This window comes from Falco biarmicus, chromosome 9 (assembly GCF_023638135.1).
Source record: "Falco biarmicus isolate bFalBia1 chromosome 9, bFalBia1.pri, whole genome shotgun sequence".
In the NCBI taxonomy this organism is placed as follows: domain Eukaryota; kingdom Metazoa; phylum Chordata; class Aves; order Falconiformes; family Falconidae; genus Falco; species Falco biarmicus.
Genome location: NC_079296.1, coordinates 8,338,539 through 8,358,344, shown reverse-complemented (window position 1 = coordinate 8,358,344; position 19,806 = coordinate 8,338,539). Strand labels below are relative to the sequence as shown.

General features: G+C 58.8%; 2 protein-coding genes across 3 annotated transcripts in view; both read left to right on the top strand.

Annotated features, from left to right (window-relative positions):
* EXD3 (exonuclease 3'-5' domain containing 3) overlaps positions 1–5,267 on the top strand; it is a 290,826-nt gene extending 285,559 nt beyond the window's left edge. For both annotated transcript variants that reach the window (XM_056351779.1, XM_056351776.1), the window contains exon 22: positions 4,740–5,267. In XM_056351779.1, the coding sequence (XP_056207754.1) occupies positions 4,740–5,074 (335 nt within the window). In that variant the 3' untranslated portion in view covers positions 5,075–5,267. The remainder of the gene's footprint in view (positions 1–4,739) is intronic.
* A 10,846-nt stretch (positions 5,268–16,113) lies between these two features.
* Positions 16,114–19,455, top strand: NRARP (NOTCH regulated ankyrin repeat protein). The gene has a single exon (XM_056352547.1). The coding sequence runs from the start codon at positions 16,310–16,312 to the stop codon at positions 16,655–16,657; it is 348 nt and encodes a 115-aa protein (XP_056208522.1). The 5' UTR covers positions 16,114–16,309; the 3' UTR covers positions 16,658–19,455.
* The last annotated feature ends 351 nt before the right edge of the window (positions 19,456–19,806 follow it).

The following is a 19,806-nucleotide window of genomic DNA, read 5'->3' as shown; positions in this document are numbered from 1 at the left end:
CACCTAAGCCTTAATTGCCTAATTACGGACGAGTCTCCCGTGTGTGTGGTTGCGATGACAGCTGGGTGCGGCTGCCGGGCTGGGAGAAGGGCTCTCAGCTTGCACAAGCCGTGCCAGACCCGGGTGCCTCTCGGGAGGCAGCAGGAGGCTGTGGTTCCCGCTGTGGAGCCATGGGGCGAGTGCCAGGTCCCCGCCTGAGCCAGCCGGGACAAGCACCCGGCTCCTGGCCCCAAGGGCTTGGTCTCAGCTGAGGTGACACAGAGGGACCTGGGCTAGAAACGAGGCCTGGGGGGTAGGATTTTGTGCAGAAGTACCTGGCCCCCTCCCCTGCCCCCCAGCAGTTTGGGTTACCCAATAGTGCCCTGACACTGAGACCCCAAGGGTGCCCAGGTGCATGGGGATGGGTTGTTCCAGCCAAATCAGGGCTGTGTGGTCTGGGAAAGGGGAACGGGCACAGGTTCAAAGGGCGTTTGCCCCGATCCTGCTCTGTCCCAGTTTCCCAGGCCCTGCTGTGCCCCTGATCCTGCAGTGCGGGGGTCCCAGTGTAGTCCCAGAAATGCTGACTGAGGACTCCTATGTTGCATCCCACGGAACAGGCTGTAGAGGCTGCAGGTCACCAGTGTCACCATCACATTAGCCTTTCGGTTTGGCCCCTGCACCGCTAAGGGCCTCTCTGCGGGCAGGGGAGGGCGCCCATCCCCCTGCCCTGACTCACACCCTTCCTGCTGGGCGCAGCCCCCCAGTCCATGCGCAGGACCTCACGGTGGAGCACACGGAGCTGCAGCTCCTGTCCCATCCCGGCCTTCCTTGGGGTCTTTGGGACAAGTCGCTTTGCCCGCCAGAGGCCCCTGTCGCAATAGCTGCCATGCAGGGCTCATGTGGGACCGTCACTGGAGTGGTGGCCGTGGGGTCCCTGGATGCTGCTCTGTGTCCCCCGGGGTGAAGGTACCATTTATTTTCAGGCACCAGGAGCCATGCAGAGCTCCAGGGCGTGAGATGTGGCTTGGGCATGGGTCTTCCCACTTGGGGCCAGTGGCTGTGGGCTGAAGGAAGGGGATCCCTCCCGGGCTGGGGGGGCTCCTGCTGCACCTCATCTCACGGAGCAAGGGGTGTGTGGCAGTGGCTGGGGCATGAAGCAGGGCTGCTGCAGAGGTGACAAGTACATCTCTTGGGCTGCAGAGGTGGCTTCCCACCGCTGAGGGTGGCCTTGCTTAGCCCAAGGAGGAACCTGATGCAGAAATAAGCAGAATTGGGGTCCTGCGGCACCCCCTTTCCCCTCTACACGGCAGCACTTGCTGGGTGGTGAGATGTGTCAGTAGGTGGGAACAGCAGGGATGCTAATTCCCACGGGTGAGCAGGGTGGGCAGGAGCTGGCAGTGTGAGTGGGCAGCACGTGCGCGGGCAGGGTACAGCTGCAGCTCGTGGGGAGGGCAGGAGGAGACAGCTCTGTGCTGAGCAGGGCTGCCGGGTCAGGGATGGTGCCACGGGATGGGGACGGTCCTTGTTGCCCGTGGGGCTCTGTGGCACTAACACATGTGGGTGCTCAACCCCAGGGTGCTGGGGGACTGCAGGGCTCAGCCCTCCCATCAGGCTCTGTCATCCGCAGGATGACCCGGGCAAGAGGGGGAGAGGTGAGGGAGAGGCAAAAGAGCTTTTTATTTTCAAGATGTTTTATAATGGGATTATTAGTTCCCAAGAGGTGTTTCAAATTGATTCGGTAAGGAATCGCTTTCATTTCTCCTCCGCAGAGATGCGGTGGGAATCCAGCCTTTGGTGCGAACCATTGCAGAGCTCTAGATGCCGCAGATCCGAAAAACTCCCAGCGTGTTGGAAGGATGCGTGGCTCCCCTCAGCCCTGTGCGCCCTACATGTGCCTTTTGCCCTGTCTCGGGTGTGACTCCGTGGTGTGCAGCATCCAGGCGAACCAGGCTGCAGCCCCGCGGGAGCAGCAGCTCAAAAGGGAGAAAAAAAACCCAGAACAACCCTCCTTGAAAAAAATCCCCCCTTTTCCCCAGGAAAACCCCCTTTTTCTGGGAGATCTGACCTTTTGCCAGCACAGGTTTCACTGCATGCCCAGCTGGCACGCTGTGCCTTGCGCCCAGTGGCCCTTTCACCGCAGCGGCAAGGGGAGCGCAGGCATCTTCAAAAGCCCTGGAAAGAATTTGGTGGGAGGGGGAGAAGGGGTTTTACAAGCTCCCATTCAAAAATGGTCACTTTGAAGTGATGTAGCATTTTCAACCCTTTGAAGACCCACAATTAGGAGGGGGCTGGTGCAAGCGAAAGGCAAAACTACTGAGTGACTATCCCGGGCTTTCTTTCCCTGGGCTTTTAAGGGATGAACTTTTCCTCCCTGCCTGCCTTTTTCTCACGAGCCCAGGGGGGTGGGATTGGAGTGTTTGGGGGAGTTTTGGTTTGTTTCACCACCACCACCCATGCAAGGAAGGCGGGGGTCTGCTGTTGGCGTTGCCCACCGGCAGCAGCAGGGCAGCTGATGGAGCGTGTCGGAAGGGAGAGCAAATTGCCCGGGATTCCTGCAGGCGCATCGAGTGTCTGTGCCCTGGCGCTGGCAGGGCTTGGGTGCTGCAGGATTGGGCCAGGGAATCTTTTAGGCTCCATAATGGGGAAAGGTGTTGGCCATCAGTGCTGGCTGCTGGTAGTGTTGTTTCGGTTGGATCTGAAAGTCCCAACCCAGGTAGATGTCCCTCCTGTCGGGGTCCTGGAGGCAGGTGCAGAGGTCTGGTGCTTGAGAGCAGGCACGATGAATAGAAAAGGGAGAAAAAAGGCAGATGTGTGTCCACGTGTTAGAAACAGAAGAAAAGCAAGTGGCGGCCCAGGGTTATGCGGGTAGCCTGTGGTCTGTGTGCTTGAAGGCTCATCCTGCAGCTTGGGCTCCTCAGCCAGTCCCTGTGTGCCCATGCTCAGGCCACCCTGTGCCATCGTGTAGCACAGAGCAGAGGGAGGCAGGAATGGGGTGAGGGCAGAAGCCCTGCCTCCTGCCCTGGGGATCTGCCACCCACTGATGAGCTCTGTCCCAGAGGAGCCCCTGGGAGGGGTCTTCTCCTCTGCATCCCTGCTCCAGCTGGCCGAGGGATCTCCTGAGAGCAGCCCAGATGCTTCACCATAGGCCAGAAATTGGAGAAAATGGGAAATTGAGGTCACTTTTTATTCTGAGAATGGATGCTATTGTCCCAAGCAGATGCAGAGGGTGAAAGAAAGGCCCATCTGTGAGCGGGGGGCTGCAGGGCACTTGCCCAGGGCACAGTGATGGTGAGCCCAGCTCTGGTCCAGTGGCTGGGACTGCGCTTGGGGCCGCTTCCCCCTTGTGTAGTGACAGCAGTCCCCAAACTTGTGACACTGCTGGGCTACATGGTGGTCCAGGGCTGATCTGCAAAACCACCCTGAGAACATCTCTAGTGAAAGCCTTGGCCCTGAGTGTGGCAGTTTGTCTGCTGGGAACAGGGGGTGACCACGTCCCAGTAGCTTGGGCTGGTCATCTCCTCTGGGGAGGTGTGACATGTCTTGGGGACTGTGGGGAGCCCCTCTGAACCGGGGGCTGATGTGAGCTGAGCCTCTTGCACCTCTCCCAGGCTGTGGCTCTTTCTGCTCCTGCGGTGGCAAGTCGAGGCCCTGCTGGGCAACTGTGGGGTGGCTCTGCCAAGATGAGGTGGCTGTTTCAGGGCTGTCCTCAGCCTTGCTTTCCCCCACGATAATCCCCAGCATGTCCCAGTCCCTGACAGCATTGGGATGCTAGGAAGAGCCAGCCAGGAATGCTGGTGTCCCTCTCCATCACAGCTGGCTCCTGACAAGGTTCCCTCTGATCCTCAGAAGGGGCAGGCTGGATGCCCCAGAGGTGCTGCTGGAGTGATGCAGGATGCCTTTTGTTGTCTTAATGGATGCCCGGGCAGGACAAGCCCCCCCTGCCAAAAATGAGTCATCCCACAGCAATGACTGCGGCGGTGTCCCTGGCTGCCAGGCGTCCTGATGGATGGGAGGTAGCTCAGCCCTCGGCTTCCGCCACCCGGATCCAGCCACCTGCCGTGCCCCAGCCGCGGGCGGTGAGAGCTCCCGAGCTGCCAAAGATGCTGTGGGGTTTGTGCTGGCGGGGGCATGTGGGGCACAGCCCCACATCGCACCCCACTGTGCCCCTTGCCTGGGTGCTGTGGTGGGAGGTGGATGTCACATGTAGCCCAGCGCCCAGTGTCCTTGGGAAGACCAGGAGAGCTGTGGATATCATGAGCAGTGCAGACAGCTTTTAATGGTGGGGTTTTAATTAAAGCAGCAGTAAGGGCTCCCCTTGCTGTTTGCTTGCACTGTAACATAGCCTGGGGGCAGGGGGCACAGCACATCTCGGAGAGCAGCCTTGCCCCACCTGTGACAGGGAGGTAAAACCATTGCACCCAGTAGAGCAGCAGCACTGGTGCAGTTACCCAGACTGGAATAGCCCCCGGGACCATGGCAGACCCCGCTGCTGCCCAGGCAGAGGAGGTGTGGGAAGCACCGGGCGGCTGCTGGGGAGCAGGAGGCTGCCCAGGTGCCATGCTCAGGGCAGGCAGTTGGTGGATGCTGGTGGCCACCTCCTCCCAAATTCATGGGATGCTCCTCCCTGGGGACGCAGGGCAGCGCCTGGACTCCCTGCAGGGATAACAGGCCCCTCACAAGGGTCGTTCAAGTAACTGAGCACAGACTCCCCTCATCACACCAATGGCTGATGTTTTTTTTGCTGTCTCCTCTCCCCTCAGGCTGCCTGGTGAGGTGTGAGGAGAATCCCAGCTGGAGCTGCGATGCTGCCGTGCCAGCCTGTGACACAGCCCAGCCTGGCTGCAGCCCGCACAGGGAGCAGCTGGAGGAGCCAGAGCAGCACAGGGCGGCAGCGGTGCTGGTGGGGGGCACAGTCCTGCAGGTCGCTGCCATCCCCCCAGGGGTGCTGGACAAAGCTGACCTCACAGACTTCTACTGCTGCACCTGCTGTGGGAAGGTGTTTTGGGAAGGGTCCCATTTTGGACGTGTCGTCTCCCAGTTTCAGGATGTTCTTGTCACTACCAGGGATGAGCAGAGCATCTACGAGCTGAGCTGAGGTGGGGGCACGGGGGCTCCACAGCGAGGTGAGGACCACAGCGGGGGCACTCTCCAGTGAACCTCAGCAGATTTTTGGCCATGGGTTTGTGGTGTGAGGTTGGAAGTGAGGGGCTCTCGTTTCAGGGTCCGCTGTGCTGATGGTTTGTGACAGCCCGAAAAGACATGGATATCCTTATTAAATCAGAGGTGGCTGGGGAATGGGCCCTTTGCTTTATTTCTGCCTGCCTCCAGGCTGGGCATGGCAAGAGGGTGACAGAGCTCTCCAAAATGCCACCCAGGCAGTGCCAACCCCATGGCACCTATCAGGCCCTGGCACCCTCGCCCCAGTGCCCCACTGCTGGGTCGCTCGTGTTGGGGAGCCAGGAGCTGCATCCCCAACAGCAGCAAGGGGGAGAGAGCATCTCCGGTGCCCAGAGTGCTCCCCAGCCTGTGGGACACGTGCCATGCCATGACCCATCCCCAGCATCCCTGCTCATCCTGGTCCTGCTCTCCCCGCAGCTCTCCCGGCATTCCTTGGAGGCAATGGGTGGGCACAGGCGTGGCAGTCTGGGGGGCCTCTGGGTGCACCACAGTGCTCACTGGCACCCACATCACCCTGTGCTGGAGCTGGGAACGCCCCAGCCGACCAGGCTGGTCTGGGCAGGGGTCCCATGGGTGGCAAAGCTGCCTGCCAGCCCAGCAGGTGAGCAGCACCTGCCTGCCTGCCTCTCCCCAGGTGGGTCCATCAAGGCCCCCCATGCCCAAGGTGTGTAGTCCCACCATTGCCAGGATCCAGGGTTCCCAGCGGGACCAGCCGGCATCCAGAGGAGGCTGCACGGACCGATGGGGGGGGCAGGTGACGTGAGGAGCCTAGCCAGGTTGGTCCTGCAGCTCCAGGCGCTGCCGTCTGATGCCTCCCTGTCCAGGAACAGGCTTCAACCACTCCACGCTGCAACTGGGGAGCATTTGCAAAATTCCTTCTCTAATCCCGGTTAACTGCCGGGCCCTGATGTTATTGCTGAGAGGGCCCGAGGGGCTCTTGGCTGAAGTGTGACATTTGCGGGCCAGCAGAATGCCTGCCCAGGCAGCTTACGCTGCAATGCGAGACTCCCTTTCCCTCTCCAAGAGCTCCTGCCAACATGGTGCCGGGGGGCTCCTTCCCTGCCCCCAGGGACATCTCACCCCCCAGGCTCAGCCCTTCGCCAGCTTTTTCTGCTTTAAACATTCCTCTTTCCGCAAGCTTCTGCCCAGGCATTAGTACAAGTGACCCTGAAAGGTGACCATCCCACACTGTGCCCGTAACGGTCCCTGCTGAGTCCTGGCCATAGGCACAACTCCCTGGTGACACTTTCCACGGTCACAGTATGCTCTTTTGTCCTCATTTCCACCAAAAGGTGGCAGAGGACGCCTGTCCCCATCTCTGTCCCCATCTCCTTCACAGCCCTGCCGGGGCCCCCTGCCTGCCCCTTGTTTGCTGCTGTAGAGCCCTGTTTCTTTCAAGTGGAGGCATAAAAATAATGTCGCCTCCTTCACTGGCGATGAACAAAGACGAGGAGGATGCCAGCAGCACCGCAACGGCAGAGCTGTCACCGTAGCAGCACGCACCACTGGCCCTGCGTGTGCTTAAAGGTAAGGATCCATTTTAGCAGGGCAGAGGTGCTGAGCCTGGTCCTTTCCCATCAGGACACACTGAGGGGTGCATCTGGCCCTGGCCAGAAGCAGCTACGAGGATCTGTGTTTCCCGAGGGGTGGGGGGGTATTTTCCCTCCTTCCCTGCACTTAGCTTGGCGGAGCTTGGGGAGAAAGCCTCCTCCATGGTTGAGCATCACCATCATCATCACCGCAGTGTCTGCCGGACAACGGTCATGCCCCAGCAGTCTGCTTGCGGAGCCGCTGTGGTGTGGTGGTTAGTGTTTTGACACTGGCTGCTGCAGATTGGTCTTAAACCCACCATTCCTCTCCTCCTAGTCTGGTTTTGGGGGGCTGCAAAGCAAAGCCTCACTGATGATGCCCCAGCCAGAGGTGGCCATGCCCGGCACAGTACAGCCCCTGCGCACGGAGGACTCGGGGACCACATCTCCTGCTGCCAGGGCTGTGGCTGCATGGGGGTGCTGGGTTTGGGGGGATTTCCCAGGGGGATCTCTGAACCCATGCCACCTCTGCCCATGGTGGAGGGCTGGCAGGTTCTGTGCTTTCCGCAGAGTCACTGCCAGGGACGGTCACATCTCTCCCCTCTAATCCCCTGTTGCCAGGGTGGGCTCTCGCCCCGGGGAGCCCTGTTGCCCAGCTTCCCAGGGGGCTGGTGGCCATTCGTCCTCCCAGGCCGGTGGGGGCAAGGTGCTGGAGCTCAGCACGCAGAAACAGTCTAAGCAAAACCTTCCTGCCCCACCACCTTCATCACCGCCTTCCCCATCTCTCTTGGCTTACCCTGGAGATGGCTCTGCCTCTTCCAGAGACGGGCAGAAGAAAAAGAGGGATTTTCCCACTTGGCTGGAGGCTCCTGGAGCCCAGCACACCTTCCTGCACGCACATTGACACCTCCAGCCATGGGGGTTATTCCTCCTAGTGGGATTAAAATGCCTTCTGCTGGGCTCGCCCTCAGTGGCCATAATTTTTCCATCAATTCTTTCTGTTTCTCTCCTCAGTTGTTCTCATTTTTTGCATATGATATGAAGGAATTGTGTTTCAAGTCCTGGTTTTCCAGCCCTGCGCTTTCTCTAGGTGTTTGTCTCTAGGAAAGCACATTTTTTTCTTAATTCCCTATTTATCTCAAATGGGAATTTCCTCTTTGCTTTTACCCCCAGGTCATTTTTATCATATTTGTGGTGTAACAGTTTGGGGCAAGACAGTGACAGCAGGAAGAGGGGAATTAAATTGTGTTCTGCTAAACTGGCATTGTTAAATGTACCTGTAGGCCTTCTGGTGCTGGAAAACTGGTACATGGAGGGACCAAATATCCCCTTTGTGGGTGATGATACAGTCAGTTGGAGACACAGACCTGGGTTTTACATGCCCTGGGCCAAGCTCAACCATCTTTGGGCCACAGTTACCTCGTCCTGGGCCATCAGGATGAGCTCCAGTATTGAATCGGGTGTTGGTGCAGGGCTTTGGTGCTAGGAAGTTGCACCCATGATAACACGTTTTCTGCCTCTATGTCAGGGGTAGATGTTTAAAAGTTGTCCTCTATTCCTAATGGCAGCATCAGAAGCAAGCGCCTTCCTTCTGAGCAGCTGAAGTCCCTTCATCCTGAGTCATCTGTGGTGCTGTGACAGTGGCTTTGCTTGGACGTGCAGTCTCAGCACTATGGACCGTAGCATATGTCTTCTCATCCATTAGTGCCCAGCTCTGATGCTCTCCATCTTTCCATCCCTCCACCCCTCCCCATCCCTGCCCAGGGGCAGAAAGGCTGCCTGAGGCTGCCAGGACCCTTTTCTCCTTTAAGCCCTTCCCAGAGCCCTCAAGTGTCCAGGCTGGGTGGCAGGAGACCTGCGGAAAGGGGCACATGGGATCGCTGACCTGGGACACCCACTGCCCCATGGCTGCAGGGTGCTGTGTCTGGCCCCTTGAGGACGTCCTGCCCCTCTCAGCCTTGAGTGGGTACTCTGGCTCTGGGGGTTTTGCCATTGTCCCTGTGTGTCAAGGTGACCTGTTCAGTGCCTGGAAGCGGCATGTCCTTACATCCACACACCTCTGGTGCCAGCACCCTTGATGGTCTGCAAACCAGTTGTCGGCTCCTCCAGCACATGAGCCACCTCCTCTGTGAATGCTCCCAGCTTGTGCCTTGCCATGTCCTTGTGGGCAACCAGACCCCCAGCTCCCCTGGAGCAGCACATGGGGACCCTGAAAGTGTCCTTTAAGTAGAGGGAGGATGAGGCTTGTGCTTTGCCAGCAGCCCTTCTGTGCCAGCCACTGGTGGAGGATACTGGGGGGGCCACCCCAGCCGGTGAGCATGGGACTGCCGGTGCCAGAGGCTGAGCAGCCCGAGCCCCCCAGGCTTCACACAGATTCATCCATGTGTCAGCATCCTGCTGCTTTGGGGTTTGCTCTGGGAGGACAGAAACTGGGGATGGAGCAGAGCAGGAATGCTGCAGCCTCCCTCTGTCAGCCCCCGCGGTGAGCGATGCTTCATCGCGTGATGAGACGAACCTCTCCAGACCCTGTTTGGGGGACGCTTGTGAGTCACACGAACATCTGAGTCAGATGGGGTCAGAGCTGAAGCCCCAAGCCTCCCAAACACCACTTCCAGCCAGCCTGTGAGCATTTCTGGCCTTTGCTCACTGGGGTTTTGGAGCTGCGGCTTCACGTTGGTCTGCCACTGTTTCCCCTGCAAGAGGGGGGCTGGTGAGGGGGACAGCGGGGCATGCTGACCCTGTCCCTCACCCTGGGGATGGCTCCTGGCCACAGAGCTGCCTGGGAAGGGGCCCTTCCTCTGATCCCTGGGGACAGGAGGGTCACCTTCTGGCCACCTGTAGGACTTTATCTCCCTGCCATCTCTGTCAATTTGGGGTGGTGAGTGCTTGCGCTTGCAGGCTGGGCTGCTGGCAGCCAGCTGTGCTGGGGCAGGCTCACCACGGTGGGACTTGTTTTTAGGAGAAGACCAACCCAGAGCAGACACCAGCAGGTCATATGTGTGCGTGGGCATGGCATGGGACAGCTCCCAAAGGGTCTCATCCAGCTCCTGGGGATGGGGGCAGCGGCTGAGACCCAGCACAGCACCTCTCCCTTTCTGCTGCCTGCAGGAGGTGATGTCGAGGTGGGACCTGTGCAACAAGGTCATCTCCAGTCATAGACACAGTCAACGTCAAACTCCACCTCAAAGCAGCCTTGAGGAGCATCCAGGAAGTCATAAATTGTCCAGTTTTGAATGGTGGATACAGATCAAAGGGAATTAAACCAGCTTTTTAGTCAGCCTACAATATTGTTTCCCTATCTGGCTACTTTAAAAAAAAAAAAGATTAAAAATCCCATTGTCTGTGCCATACTAATGTTTAACATTTATTAGGGCAGTAACGAGCCCTCCGTGGTTTTATGGAGCCGTTTGATGGTGTGTTGGAAGGGCAGCGCCCTGGCAGGCGTGCAGGCTCTGGGGGGGCTGGCCACGCCGAGAGCCCTTCGACCCCCAGGTCACTTCACCTGCACTCAGCTCCTGCCCCGGCAGGGCAAGCTGCAGTTGTGGCCAGAGCCTGTTGATAAAACAGCGCTGGGGAAGAAATTTATCTCTGTTTTATCACGCCAGCCTGAATGAGACCTGAATGAGCAGCTTCTCTCAGCCCTGAGAAGTGACAGGCTGCATCGGATATCAGCCGGTTCCTCTCCTCCCCTTGTGTACTCTTCGCATATCCTTCAGAGTTTGATGGGGACAAGGTGTTTGGTGCTCAGGCCAGCTTTAGTTTACAAGTGAATATATCAACATTGTTCCTCATCAGGCAGGAATGCGCTTCCCTCCCTTCTCCCCCACCTTATCCCCATCCCCTTCCAAGCAAACTTCCTTCCTCCTGTAATCTGGAGCGGAAACCTCACTGCATATTTGACCAGCTCAGAGAAATCAGCTCGGTTTTCCCTGGCATGACTTTGTGCCTTGAACTAGGGCCGGCCGGTCCCTCAGGCAGCTGGCAAGGCAGGGGAGGAGGAGGAGGAGGGTGAGGGTTGTACCGCTGCCCATCCTCGACACGGAGCCACTTTTCCAACCGGATGCTCCGATCAAGCTCCCAGTTGCTCGGCTGCCGTTTTCAAACAAACCGGCGTGTTTCTGGGCACGGACCCAGGGCTGACGAGCCTGAGGCTGGCTGCAAGCTCAGGCCCTTGTGCTGCCCCACACCTCGGAAACTCTGCTCCCACGGGCAGGGAGTCACTTCTGCTGGCCCCTTGCCGGGGGCAGGAGAGGAGAGAGGGTGTCGGTGCCACGTGAGGCGGGAGATTTGCATCAGGAGGATGTTTGCTCCCTGGGAAATAGCCTGGGACCGGACCCTTCCCATCAGCCTGCCAACATGTGGGCATGACTCTCAGGCAAATGAGCTTCTACCCGCTCGCCAGGCGTGCCTCGCCATGTGTCCTGCGGGGGGGACGTGGCTGTGTCACCCCTCAGCCTGCTTCCACCCCAGGGATGCCCCCGCGGAGCAGTCAGGGGCCCCCAGGCCAGTCTCAATGGGATGTATCGCATCTTCTGGGGGAGCCAGGTAGGAACAGTGGGGTGATGTACCCCCATCCCCACAGCTACTACAAAGGAGTGACAGCACAGCACAATCAAACAAGTGGCCCTGGGGACCACGCGTCTCAGGAGATGGCCATTTCCTAGCACCAAAGCCCTGCACCAACACCGGATTCAATACTGGAGCTCATCCTGATGGCCCAGGACAAGGTAATTGTGGCCCAAAGATGGTTGAGCTTGGCCCAGGGCATGTAAAACCCAGGTCTGTGTCTCCAACTGACTGTATCATCACCCACAAAGGGGATATTTGGTCCCTCCACGTACCAGTTTTCCAGCACCAGAAGCCCTACAAGCAATCGTCAGCACCCCAGGCTGGGTACATTCAACGATGCCAGTTTAGCACAACGCGGGCTTGAGCCAAAGTGGTTCGGTACGTCTGCTCTGCTGCCGCAGCGTGGCCCAGCAGCACTGGGACAGTGGTGCAGCTGGAGAGCCCTGCCTGTGGTGCTGGGTAGGAGCTCTCCAGCTCCAAGGGGTTCCCAGCCTTTTGCCCAAACAGCATTTTCCTGCTGTCAAATGTGGAGGCTGTAGGCTACATCAGAAAAGCTGCAGCATTTCCAGCAGGATAAGGACTGATAAGATGGGGCACTGGAATGATTGAAGGCCAAGCTGCAGTGCAAGGACCCAACCTGCACAGCCCAGCACCAGGTCACCACAGCCCCGTGGGGAGTCGGGGTCCTGCAGCCCCAGGGCCAGGCATGCAGTGATGTCCCCCACCTGTGTCCCCGCCAAGGGCAATGACCACACATAGGGTTATGACCACGCTTGAGTCTCACTCAGGTTTTAAATCACATTTGTCACAGGCTGGGAGGGAGGGAAAGTGGACAGCAGCATCCACAGTGGCATCCACTGGAAGCGGCAGTCCCCAGCCCACGTTCCCGCAGTGACCCCAGTGGTATGGGGTGTCCCAGAGGATGGGGGATGCCTGGAGCCTCCCCTGGTCCCCAGGGCTTCCCCAAACCACCCATGAGAGTTTTGCCCATGGTGACTTGCTCCCTGCAGAGGACACAGGGCACCTGCACATGTGTCCTCACTGCACGAGGACGTTTCTCTTGCAAACCCCACTTCTGGCCTCAGGAGCTTCTGCCCGCAGGACTGGCTGGGGGGGCACTGCTGGGGTCCTGCTGAAGGCTGGTGTGATGTGCCCATGGGAAAATCATGAGACCAGTCCCACAGCCATGCCCCTGCTGCTGCCCCACTGCGGGCAGGGCAGCTCTCAGCACAGAGGAAGGTTTTGCCGTGGGACAGCCCCCCACAGCCCCTTCCCCATTTGCCAAAACCAGCCGCCCGGGGCAGGGCTCCCCTCTCCTACCACCCAAGGGTGGATCTCTGCAGGAGGGGACCGCTGGAACCCAGCAGCCCCCACCCCCGTGGGCTCCCACCCTGCCCGCACCTCCACATCCCCACTTGCAGCTGCGGCGGCCGCTTTGCCCAGGCCAGGGGGCGAGGAGGGGGGGCGGCAGGGCCAGCGGCCGGGGCAACCTGCGCCTTCCCCCCGGCTCGCAGGGAGAAGCAGGCAGGTCGCTCTCCCTCGCACGCCTTTCGCTGGGTCTCCGCGCTGGGAAGAAAAGCTCTCGTCTTTCCCACGCTCTCCGACACATTTTAATGAATTAAGTGGGGGCACGCCCCCTCGCCGCCTGCCCCGGCCCCCCGGCTCCCGGCTCCCTGCGAGGCGCCCCCCGGGGGTGCCCGGGCTCCGGCTGCCTCGGCCGGGCACTGCCCGCTGGCTCCTGCGGGGGAGCGCTGGCCGTGCCCGGCGCCCGGCTGCGAGCCCCGCCGGCAGCGCCTCCCCGCTCGCCCGCGGGCAACCATGGCGGGGGGGGGGGGGGGGGGGGGCGGAATTCGGTCGCCCCGTCTCTTGGGGAGGGGATATTTTGGGGGAGGACGTTCGCTTCAGGCATCGCCGTGCCGGGTCCCCCTCCCGCCGCCTGCAGCACCGGCGCTCGCCGCGGCTTCCCCCGTTCCCAGCTGAGAAAGCGCGGGGGGGGGGGGGGGGGGGCTGCAGGGCCCCCCGGGGGGACTCCAGCCACCGGCCCCCCCGCAGCCCCATAACCCGAGCCTCCGCACCCCCCGGCTCCCCTGCGCCTTTTAGCTGAGGTACAAATTGGAACTAAAATGCACGTTTTCCAAATCTCCTTTTTTATTTTTTTTTTATTTTTTTTATTTTTTGCTCTTTTCCCTCCGTCTCTGGCACCGCTCCCAGGCTGAGTCCTGCCCCCACCTGCCAGCCCGGAACATTTGCATGGCTGGGTCCCTGCCCAGGCTCTTGATTTTTCTCACCATGTCGCTGGCAAACGCGGATTTGCTTGCGAGGACGCGGCCCTGGCCCGGCCCCAGGCCGGGAGGTGTGAGCGATCCCCTCTCCCACGGCTCGCTGAAAGCGCTCAGCACCCCGCAGGATGCGGCCCGTAAATGCACAAAATCAGCTGTCCCGGGATAGTCAGGGGTGGAAAGGAGGAGGGCGAGCTGGCAGCAGCGGAGCCCGCAGGGCCACCCCAGCCACGGTGCCACCACGTGGCCCCCCACCGTCCCTTTGCCGGGGTCCTGCCACTCGCCCCAACGTGGGGCAGGGACGGCCACTGATGTCCCCGCTGCCACCACAGCTGGGGTGCTGGGGGGCAGAGCCAGCACCCCCTGCCCGCGGGGGGACAGGACAGGCAAGGCTGGCTCCTCTCCATGGTCCTCGAGCAGCCCTGGCTCCCGCGCAGCCCCTGAGCCCCCAGCCCACCTCTGTGCCCCCTGCCAGCCCCACGCCTCGGTGGCACAGGGTTGTCCCCGGAGAAGCTGTGCAGACAAGGGACAGCGGCACGGCAGGGTCAGAGCCACCCCGAGACCCCAGCCCGTGGTAATGTCCCCCCCCTTCCCTGTGGGAATGCGATGGGGATACAGCTGGGGGAGCCCTGGCCTGGGCAAGCCGAGCAGGGTGAGAGAGAGACCAGGCAGAGCTGGATGGGGATGGGACAGGGATGGGATGGGATGGGATGGGATGGGATGGGATGGGATGGGATGGGATGGGATGGGATGGGATGGGATAGGACAGGGATTAGGATGAGATGGGATGGGCATGGGGCTGGAGATGGGTCTGGGGCTAGGATGGACAGGGATTGGATGGGGATGGAGGTGGGGGGTAGGCATGGACATGGGATGACAGTGGAGACAGGGGTGGGATGGAGATGGGCACAGGCATAGATGAAGAGGTGGGAACGGGCTAGGAATGACGATGAGAAAAGCTAGCTGCAGAGCTGGACTTTGAAAAGTAGTCCCTGTAGTCCCTTGTAGGAAGGGAAGCAGGACCCCAACCCCCTGCAGCCCAAGCCGGGCTGGTTTGGCCTCCTCCAGCCCAGGAGCGGGACCCAGCGAGGGCCAGAAACATGTCCCAGCCTCCTCCAGCTGCTGCCTTCCCCGGGCAGCCACAGGGAAAAGCCACGGGAAAAGCGGTGGGATGTGCGGTGCCCTGAGCTCAGGGCCGCTGTCCTGCCGCTGTGACGGGTGACTCCGAGGTGGCAAGTGCCATCGGTTGGCAATTCCGCAGCTGGCCGGTTTCTCCCGTTCCATTCCCAAAGGGAGGCACAGCCGCTGTCACTTCATTTTACGACACGCTCCTTCCTCTCTCCCTGCGCCTCCCGCTCCGCTCCCGCGACCAAATGCCCAGCAGAGGTGGCGAGTGCTGGCCCGGGGGTGCCGCTTCCCAGCCAGCCCCCGCCGTTTGCTCCCCGCGGGCCAAACGGGCGCGGGGGCCCCTCCGGCACCGACGGGGGGTGATGCACCATTTTTGGTACCTCCCGGCTGTTGGCCGGGCAGGATCCGACCCCGCACAAAGTCCCGTGTGACCACATCGAGTCGCTCCAGCGCCGGTGGGGTCCGGTGGGGGGCTGCGCCTTCCTCCCCGCGCCCCAAATCAGTCCCAGCCATGGGTCCCTGAACCTCATGGCACCGCCGCTGTGTGCGCCCAGGGGGGCCAGATCCTGCGGGGCTGAACCCCCTCGTGCCCCTGCCGTGACCTGCCCCGGTGTGGTGGTGTCTGCGGTGCCGCTCGGCAGCACCCGGGGGACACCCGCCCCCGCGGGGTTCGGGGCCGGCGGGTCCCGGGGGCACAGCGCGGTGGCAGCGCGGAGAGGCAGCGGTGGGACCGGCTGCATCCGCCTGGCACGGCATGGTACGGCATGGCACGGCCCGGCCCCACACGGCACAGCACGGCACGGCTCCGCACGGCCCCGCACGGCACGGCGCCGCGTGGAATGGTACAGCCCCGCACATCACGGCCTCGCACAGCACGGCACGGCCCCGCACGGCACAGCACGGCAAGACTGTACACAGGCCGGCATGGCACGGCCCCGCACATCACGGCACGGCATGGCCCCGCACAGCACAGCCCAGCGTGGCATGGCACGGCCCCCCATATCACGGCACGGCACGGCCCCGCACGGCACGGCACGGCAAGGCTGTACACAGCCCGGCATGGCACGGCCCCGCACATCACGGCACGGCACGGCACGGCACGGCACGGCACGGCACGGCACGGCACGGCACGGCACGGCACGGCCTGGGTGGTGGCGCCCTCTGCCTGTGACCACCGCGCCCCTGCGCTGCGCCCAGCCGAGCCGAGCCGAGCCGAGCCGAGCCGAGCCGAGCCGAGCCGAGCCGAGCCGAGCCGGGAGCGCCCCCCACCGTCCCCCCGGCACAGCCCAGGGGTGGGGGTGGGGGCAGCGCGGCTCCTCTCCCTCGGGGGGCGTGGCTCCGCGCCCCCTCCCCTGCCGGCCGTTCCAATGGGCGCTCGGCGGCGGCGCCCCGCCCCTGCGCGCCGCGTCACGGCCGTGCCATTGTTATGCAAATAAAAGGAGGAGTAAAAGGCGCGGTGCGGGGCGGCTGCGCTCCAGAGGGGCCCGGGCGCGGCGGCGGAGCGGCGGCGGTAGCAGCGCGGCGGCGGCGGAGCGGCGGGGCCCGGGTCCGGCGGCGGCTGCAGCACCGGCAGCCGCCCAGCAGCCGCATGCCCGGGCGGGCGGAGGCGTCGCCGTCCATGCGGGGCGGCGGGGCGTGAGCGGCGGCATGAGCCAGAGCGAGGTGTCGCCGTGCGCGGCGCCGCCGCCCAGCCAGCGCGTCTTCCAGGAGGCGGTGCGGCGGGGCAACACCAAGGAGCTGCAGTCGCTGCTGCAGAACATGACGAACTGCGAGTTCAACGTCAACTCCTTCGGGCCCGAGGGGCAGACGGCGCTGCACCAGTCCGTCATCGACGGCAACCTGGAGCTGGTCAAGCTCCTGGTCAAGTTCGGCGCCGACATCCGCCTGGCGAACCGGGACGGCTGGAGCGCGCTGCACATCGCCGCCTTCGGGGGCCACCAGGACATCGTCCTCTACCTGATCACCAAGGCCAAATACTCCGCCGGCGCCCGGTGATGCCGGGGCCGCCGCCCCCCCCCCCTCCCCCGCTCCCCCGGCCGCCAAAGCTGCTCCCACCCCCGCGTGGGGTTTATTTGGCGAAGATTTGGGGCCCCACGCAAAACACGCCACCGTTCGCCTGCTTTTGTTTTTTTTTTTTTCTTCCAAGGGTTGTTTTCCTACTGTAATGTGTTTGGGTTTTGTTTTTGGTTTTGTTTTTTTTGTTTTGGTTTGTTGTTTTGGTTTGGTTTTTTTCTCCTCCATCTACCTCGGCTGCACTCACAGTATTCACGGTTTCAGTTTGACATCTGGTCAGATGCTTTAAAGGCTCCCGCCCCCTCCCCGCTAATATTTAATCCTCTCTCCCCTCGCTCCCTTCCCTCCGATTTAAAGTATTCTGGCTCAGAAACGAATTCATTTCAACGCCCCCGTCTCCCCCCCCCCCCCCCCTTCCCGCGTGCCCCGGGACGGGCTGGGGGCTCGGGGCACCGCGGGGGGGCTCCTCCCTCCTGCAACCTTCCCCCGTGTTTTCCCACCGCTGATTTTTTTAATTTTATTTTTTTTTCTTGAGGCGACTCCGTTGGAATATGACAGACACGGTTTTCTCACCCCGGTTTTGCTCCTTTTTTGTTTTATTTTGCGTTGGGTTTTCTACTTTGTTTCTTTTTTTGGGTGTCCGAAGAAAGTCTGCGTCCTCACCCGCTCCTTGAATCCGTTTAGCACACCTGAGATCCCAGGAAAAGACATTGAATCCTTCTGGTTTTGTGTGTAAACTGGGATTAGCAAATCCTGGACTTTTTTTTTTTCCTTAAAAAAAAGAAATAAACTCTAGAGGCAGAGGATTTGCTTTTGCACAGGAAAGGGGCGCGAGCGCTCTCTGCTGCCTAGAGAGATGCCGGAAAACTACTGAAAATAGTTTGGGAACTTTATTTTTCTTTTGGTGAAACTTGGATAACACTTCTCAATGCAGAACGATTCATTTGATGTATGTAGATTCACCCGCCTTTTATATTATATATATATGCCTAAATATATATATTTATAAAAGAAAGGGAGGAAGAAGAGAAAGCCACCCGAGGTCGCATTTTGAAGTGACTGCACGTATAATCGCAAATGCTGCTTTTTTTTTTTGCTATGGCACAAGAACATCCATTTGGAAAATGCGGAAAATTTCAGAAGTCTCCTTTCTCCCGCTGGTCTTTCAGCCCTCTTCTCTTCGTCTGCACTAAAGCCATCCGTATCACTGCCATCTCCCCGTTCTTTCCTCTCTTGCTCCCTGCATCCAAACCATTGCGATTAAAAAAAAAAAAGTTACCTGCTGGTTTATTTGGGTTGTGTCTTAACTATTTATCATGTATGTATATATTTGTGGGTGAAGATTGTGAGCCTGGTTTTGTTGGAAGCTGGTGGTGAGTGTTTCAAAAATATGGTTTGGGAAATATGCTTTTTGTTGATGTTGTTTGTTTGCTTTCCTAGTCTTAAAACTAAAAAAAAACCAACTTGAGTCTGCCATGATTATTTCCCATTGCACTGAATATTCTGCTTTGTCTCTGATGGTTTCACCTACAGTTTGGTTTTTGGTTTTCTCCACTTCAACGATTTGAGATGATGTTTAAAAAAGCTCCAGATTTAAAGAAGAACAAGAGAAAAAGCGCTGTTGAAAGCGTCTACTGTTAATGCTGTAATTTGCAAGGAACTGCTTGGCCGAAGTCTTTCTGTGAGCATGGAAGGGGGTGTCCAGCACTTCCACTGGTGCTTCTGTGCGATAGTTACGGGGTGGGAACAAGATCTTTTCTAGCGAGGTTTTATCGTCGTTACCAGATGGTTGCACATTTATATTTTTTTGACTAAATGGATTTGCCACAATGAAATGTCATAACATTTATGACATGATATTAAAAAGTGTATTGTAAAGCCAAGTTCTAGATGGATTTTTAAAAAGAAATCTTGGTTATAAACCCAGTCTAAAGGGAGCTCTGTCCAGTGTTGTAAAGACAACATGATGTAACCCATATTTATATTTTTATAAAATACCTATTAAGACTGTGAATCTCCTGTGTGAATTGCTGGGTGAGTTGTTTAAGAAAAGTATTGTTCCTTTCCAGCCTCCTGGAGCTTTAGACACGCTGAGATTTTGGGAAACTGTATGTCGGGGAAGGGGGTTTGCTCTGAAATTGTGAGTTGATGTATTTTTACATCCCTTTGTATTTTACTGAAAAGCTGCTGCCCTTCCTAGTCCCTAGAGTTTCAATTTTCTATGCAACCCCCACACCCCCCCGTCTCTCTTGATCCTGAGAAGTAAAAGGGATGCAGATTGATTCAAATTGAAATGAGGGTCCCCCCCACCCCCCTTGTTGGCTCATCGTGCTGCTGACCCTTCATGCCAAAACGGGGAGTACAAGAAAAATAAATTAAAAAAAAGAGGCAGGTGGGGGAGGCTCTTTCATGCATGACTGGTTGCCTTCCAGCAGTCATCTTTTTAATTATTATTATTATTTTTGTAAGAAGAATATATTGATAATGTCAGTGAAATAAGCAGACATTGAAGCTGATGCACAGATTGCTCCAGAAAGGAGTTTTTCTGTAGATTTTTCTTTAGATGCAAATACCTTTTTTAATTATGTTAATTAATGTTAAGAATTTTTAGGCTTATATTGAAGCTGTATGTGGGTCACTATATGATCATTTCTAACTGGATAAAGTCTGTACAGTACAGCATATTCCTGAGTGTATGATATAGACGTGTAGCCCCAGAGTGCGAAATTTATAAATAAATTTTTCATTGATCTTTTTATAAAAAAAAACCCAAAACTAAATGGCTTTTTTGTTTGTTCTTTCCCACATGGTTATGGGTGATGCTGGGTGGTTCCTGTGGTGGGGGTGGCTGGCTAGGCTCCCCAGGTCCCTGTTTTGGTGTCTAAACCTGTAGTGCTCCTGGGGTTAAATGCATCCCCAGAGGGTGATGGCTGGGGTGGATTTTGGGGGGATGCTGGAGCTGCAGCCCCTACCACCCCCTTCCCATAGCTGGAGGAAGCTCTGGGGTGTCCTGGTTTGCCCTATCCCACTGTTTGGTGGCTGGTGGAGGGGTGATGGCTCAGGACCAGGATGTGCTGGACCAGGCATGTGGTGCTTGAGATGTTCCTAAAGAAGTTGCTCAACCTAAGGGA

Excerpts from the sequence above, each read along its gene's own strand:
- NRARP (XM_056352547.1), top strand. The coding sequence starts at position 16,310 with ATGAGCCAGAGCGAGGTGTCGCCGTGCGCGGCGCCGCCGCCCAGCCAG.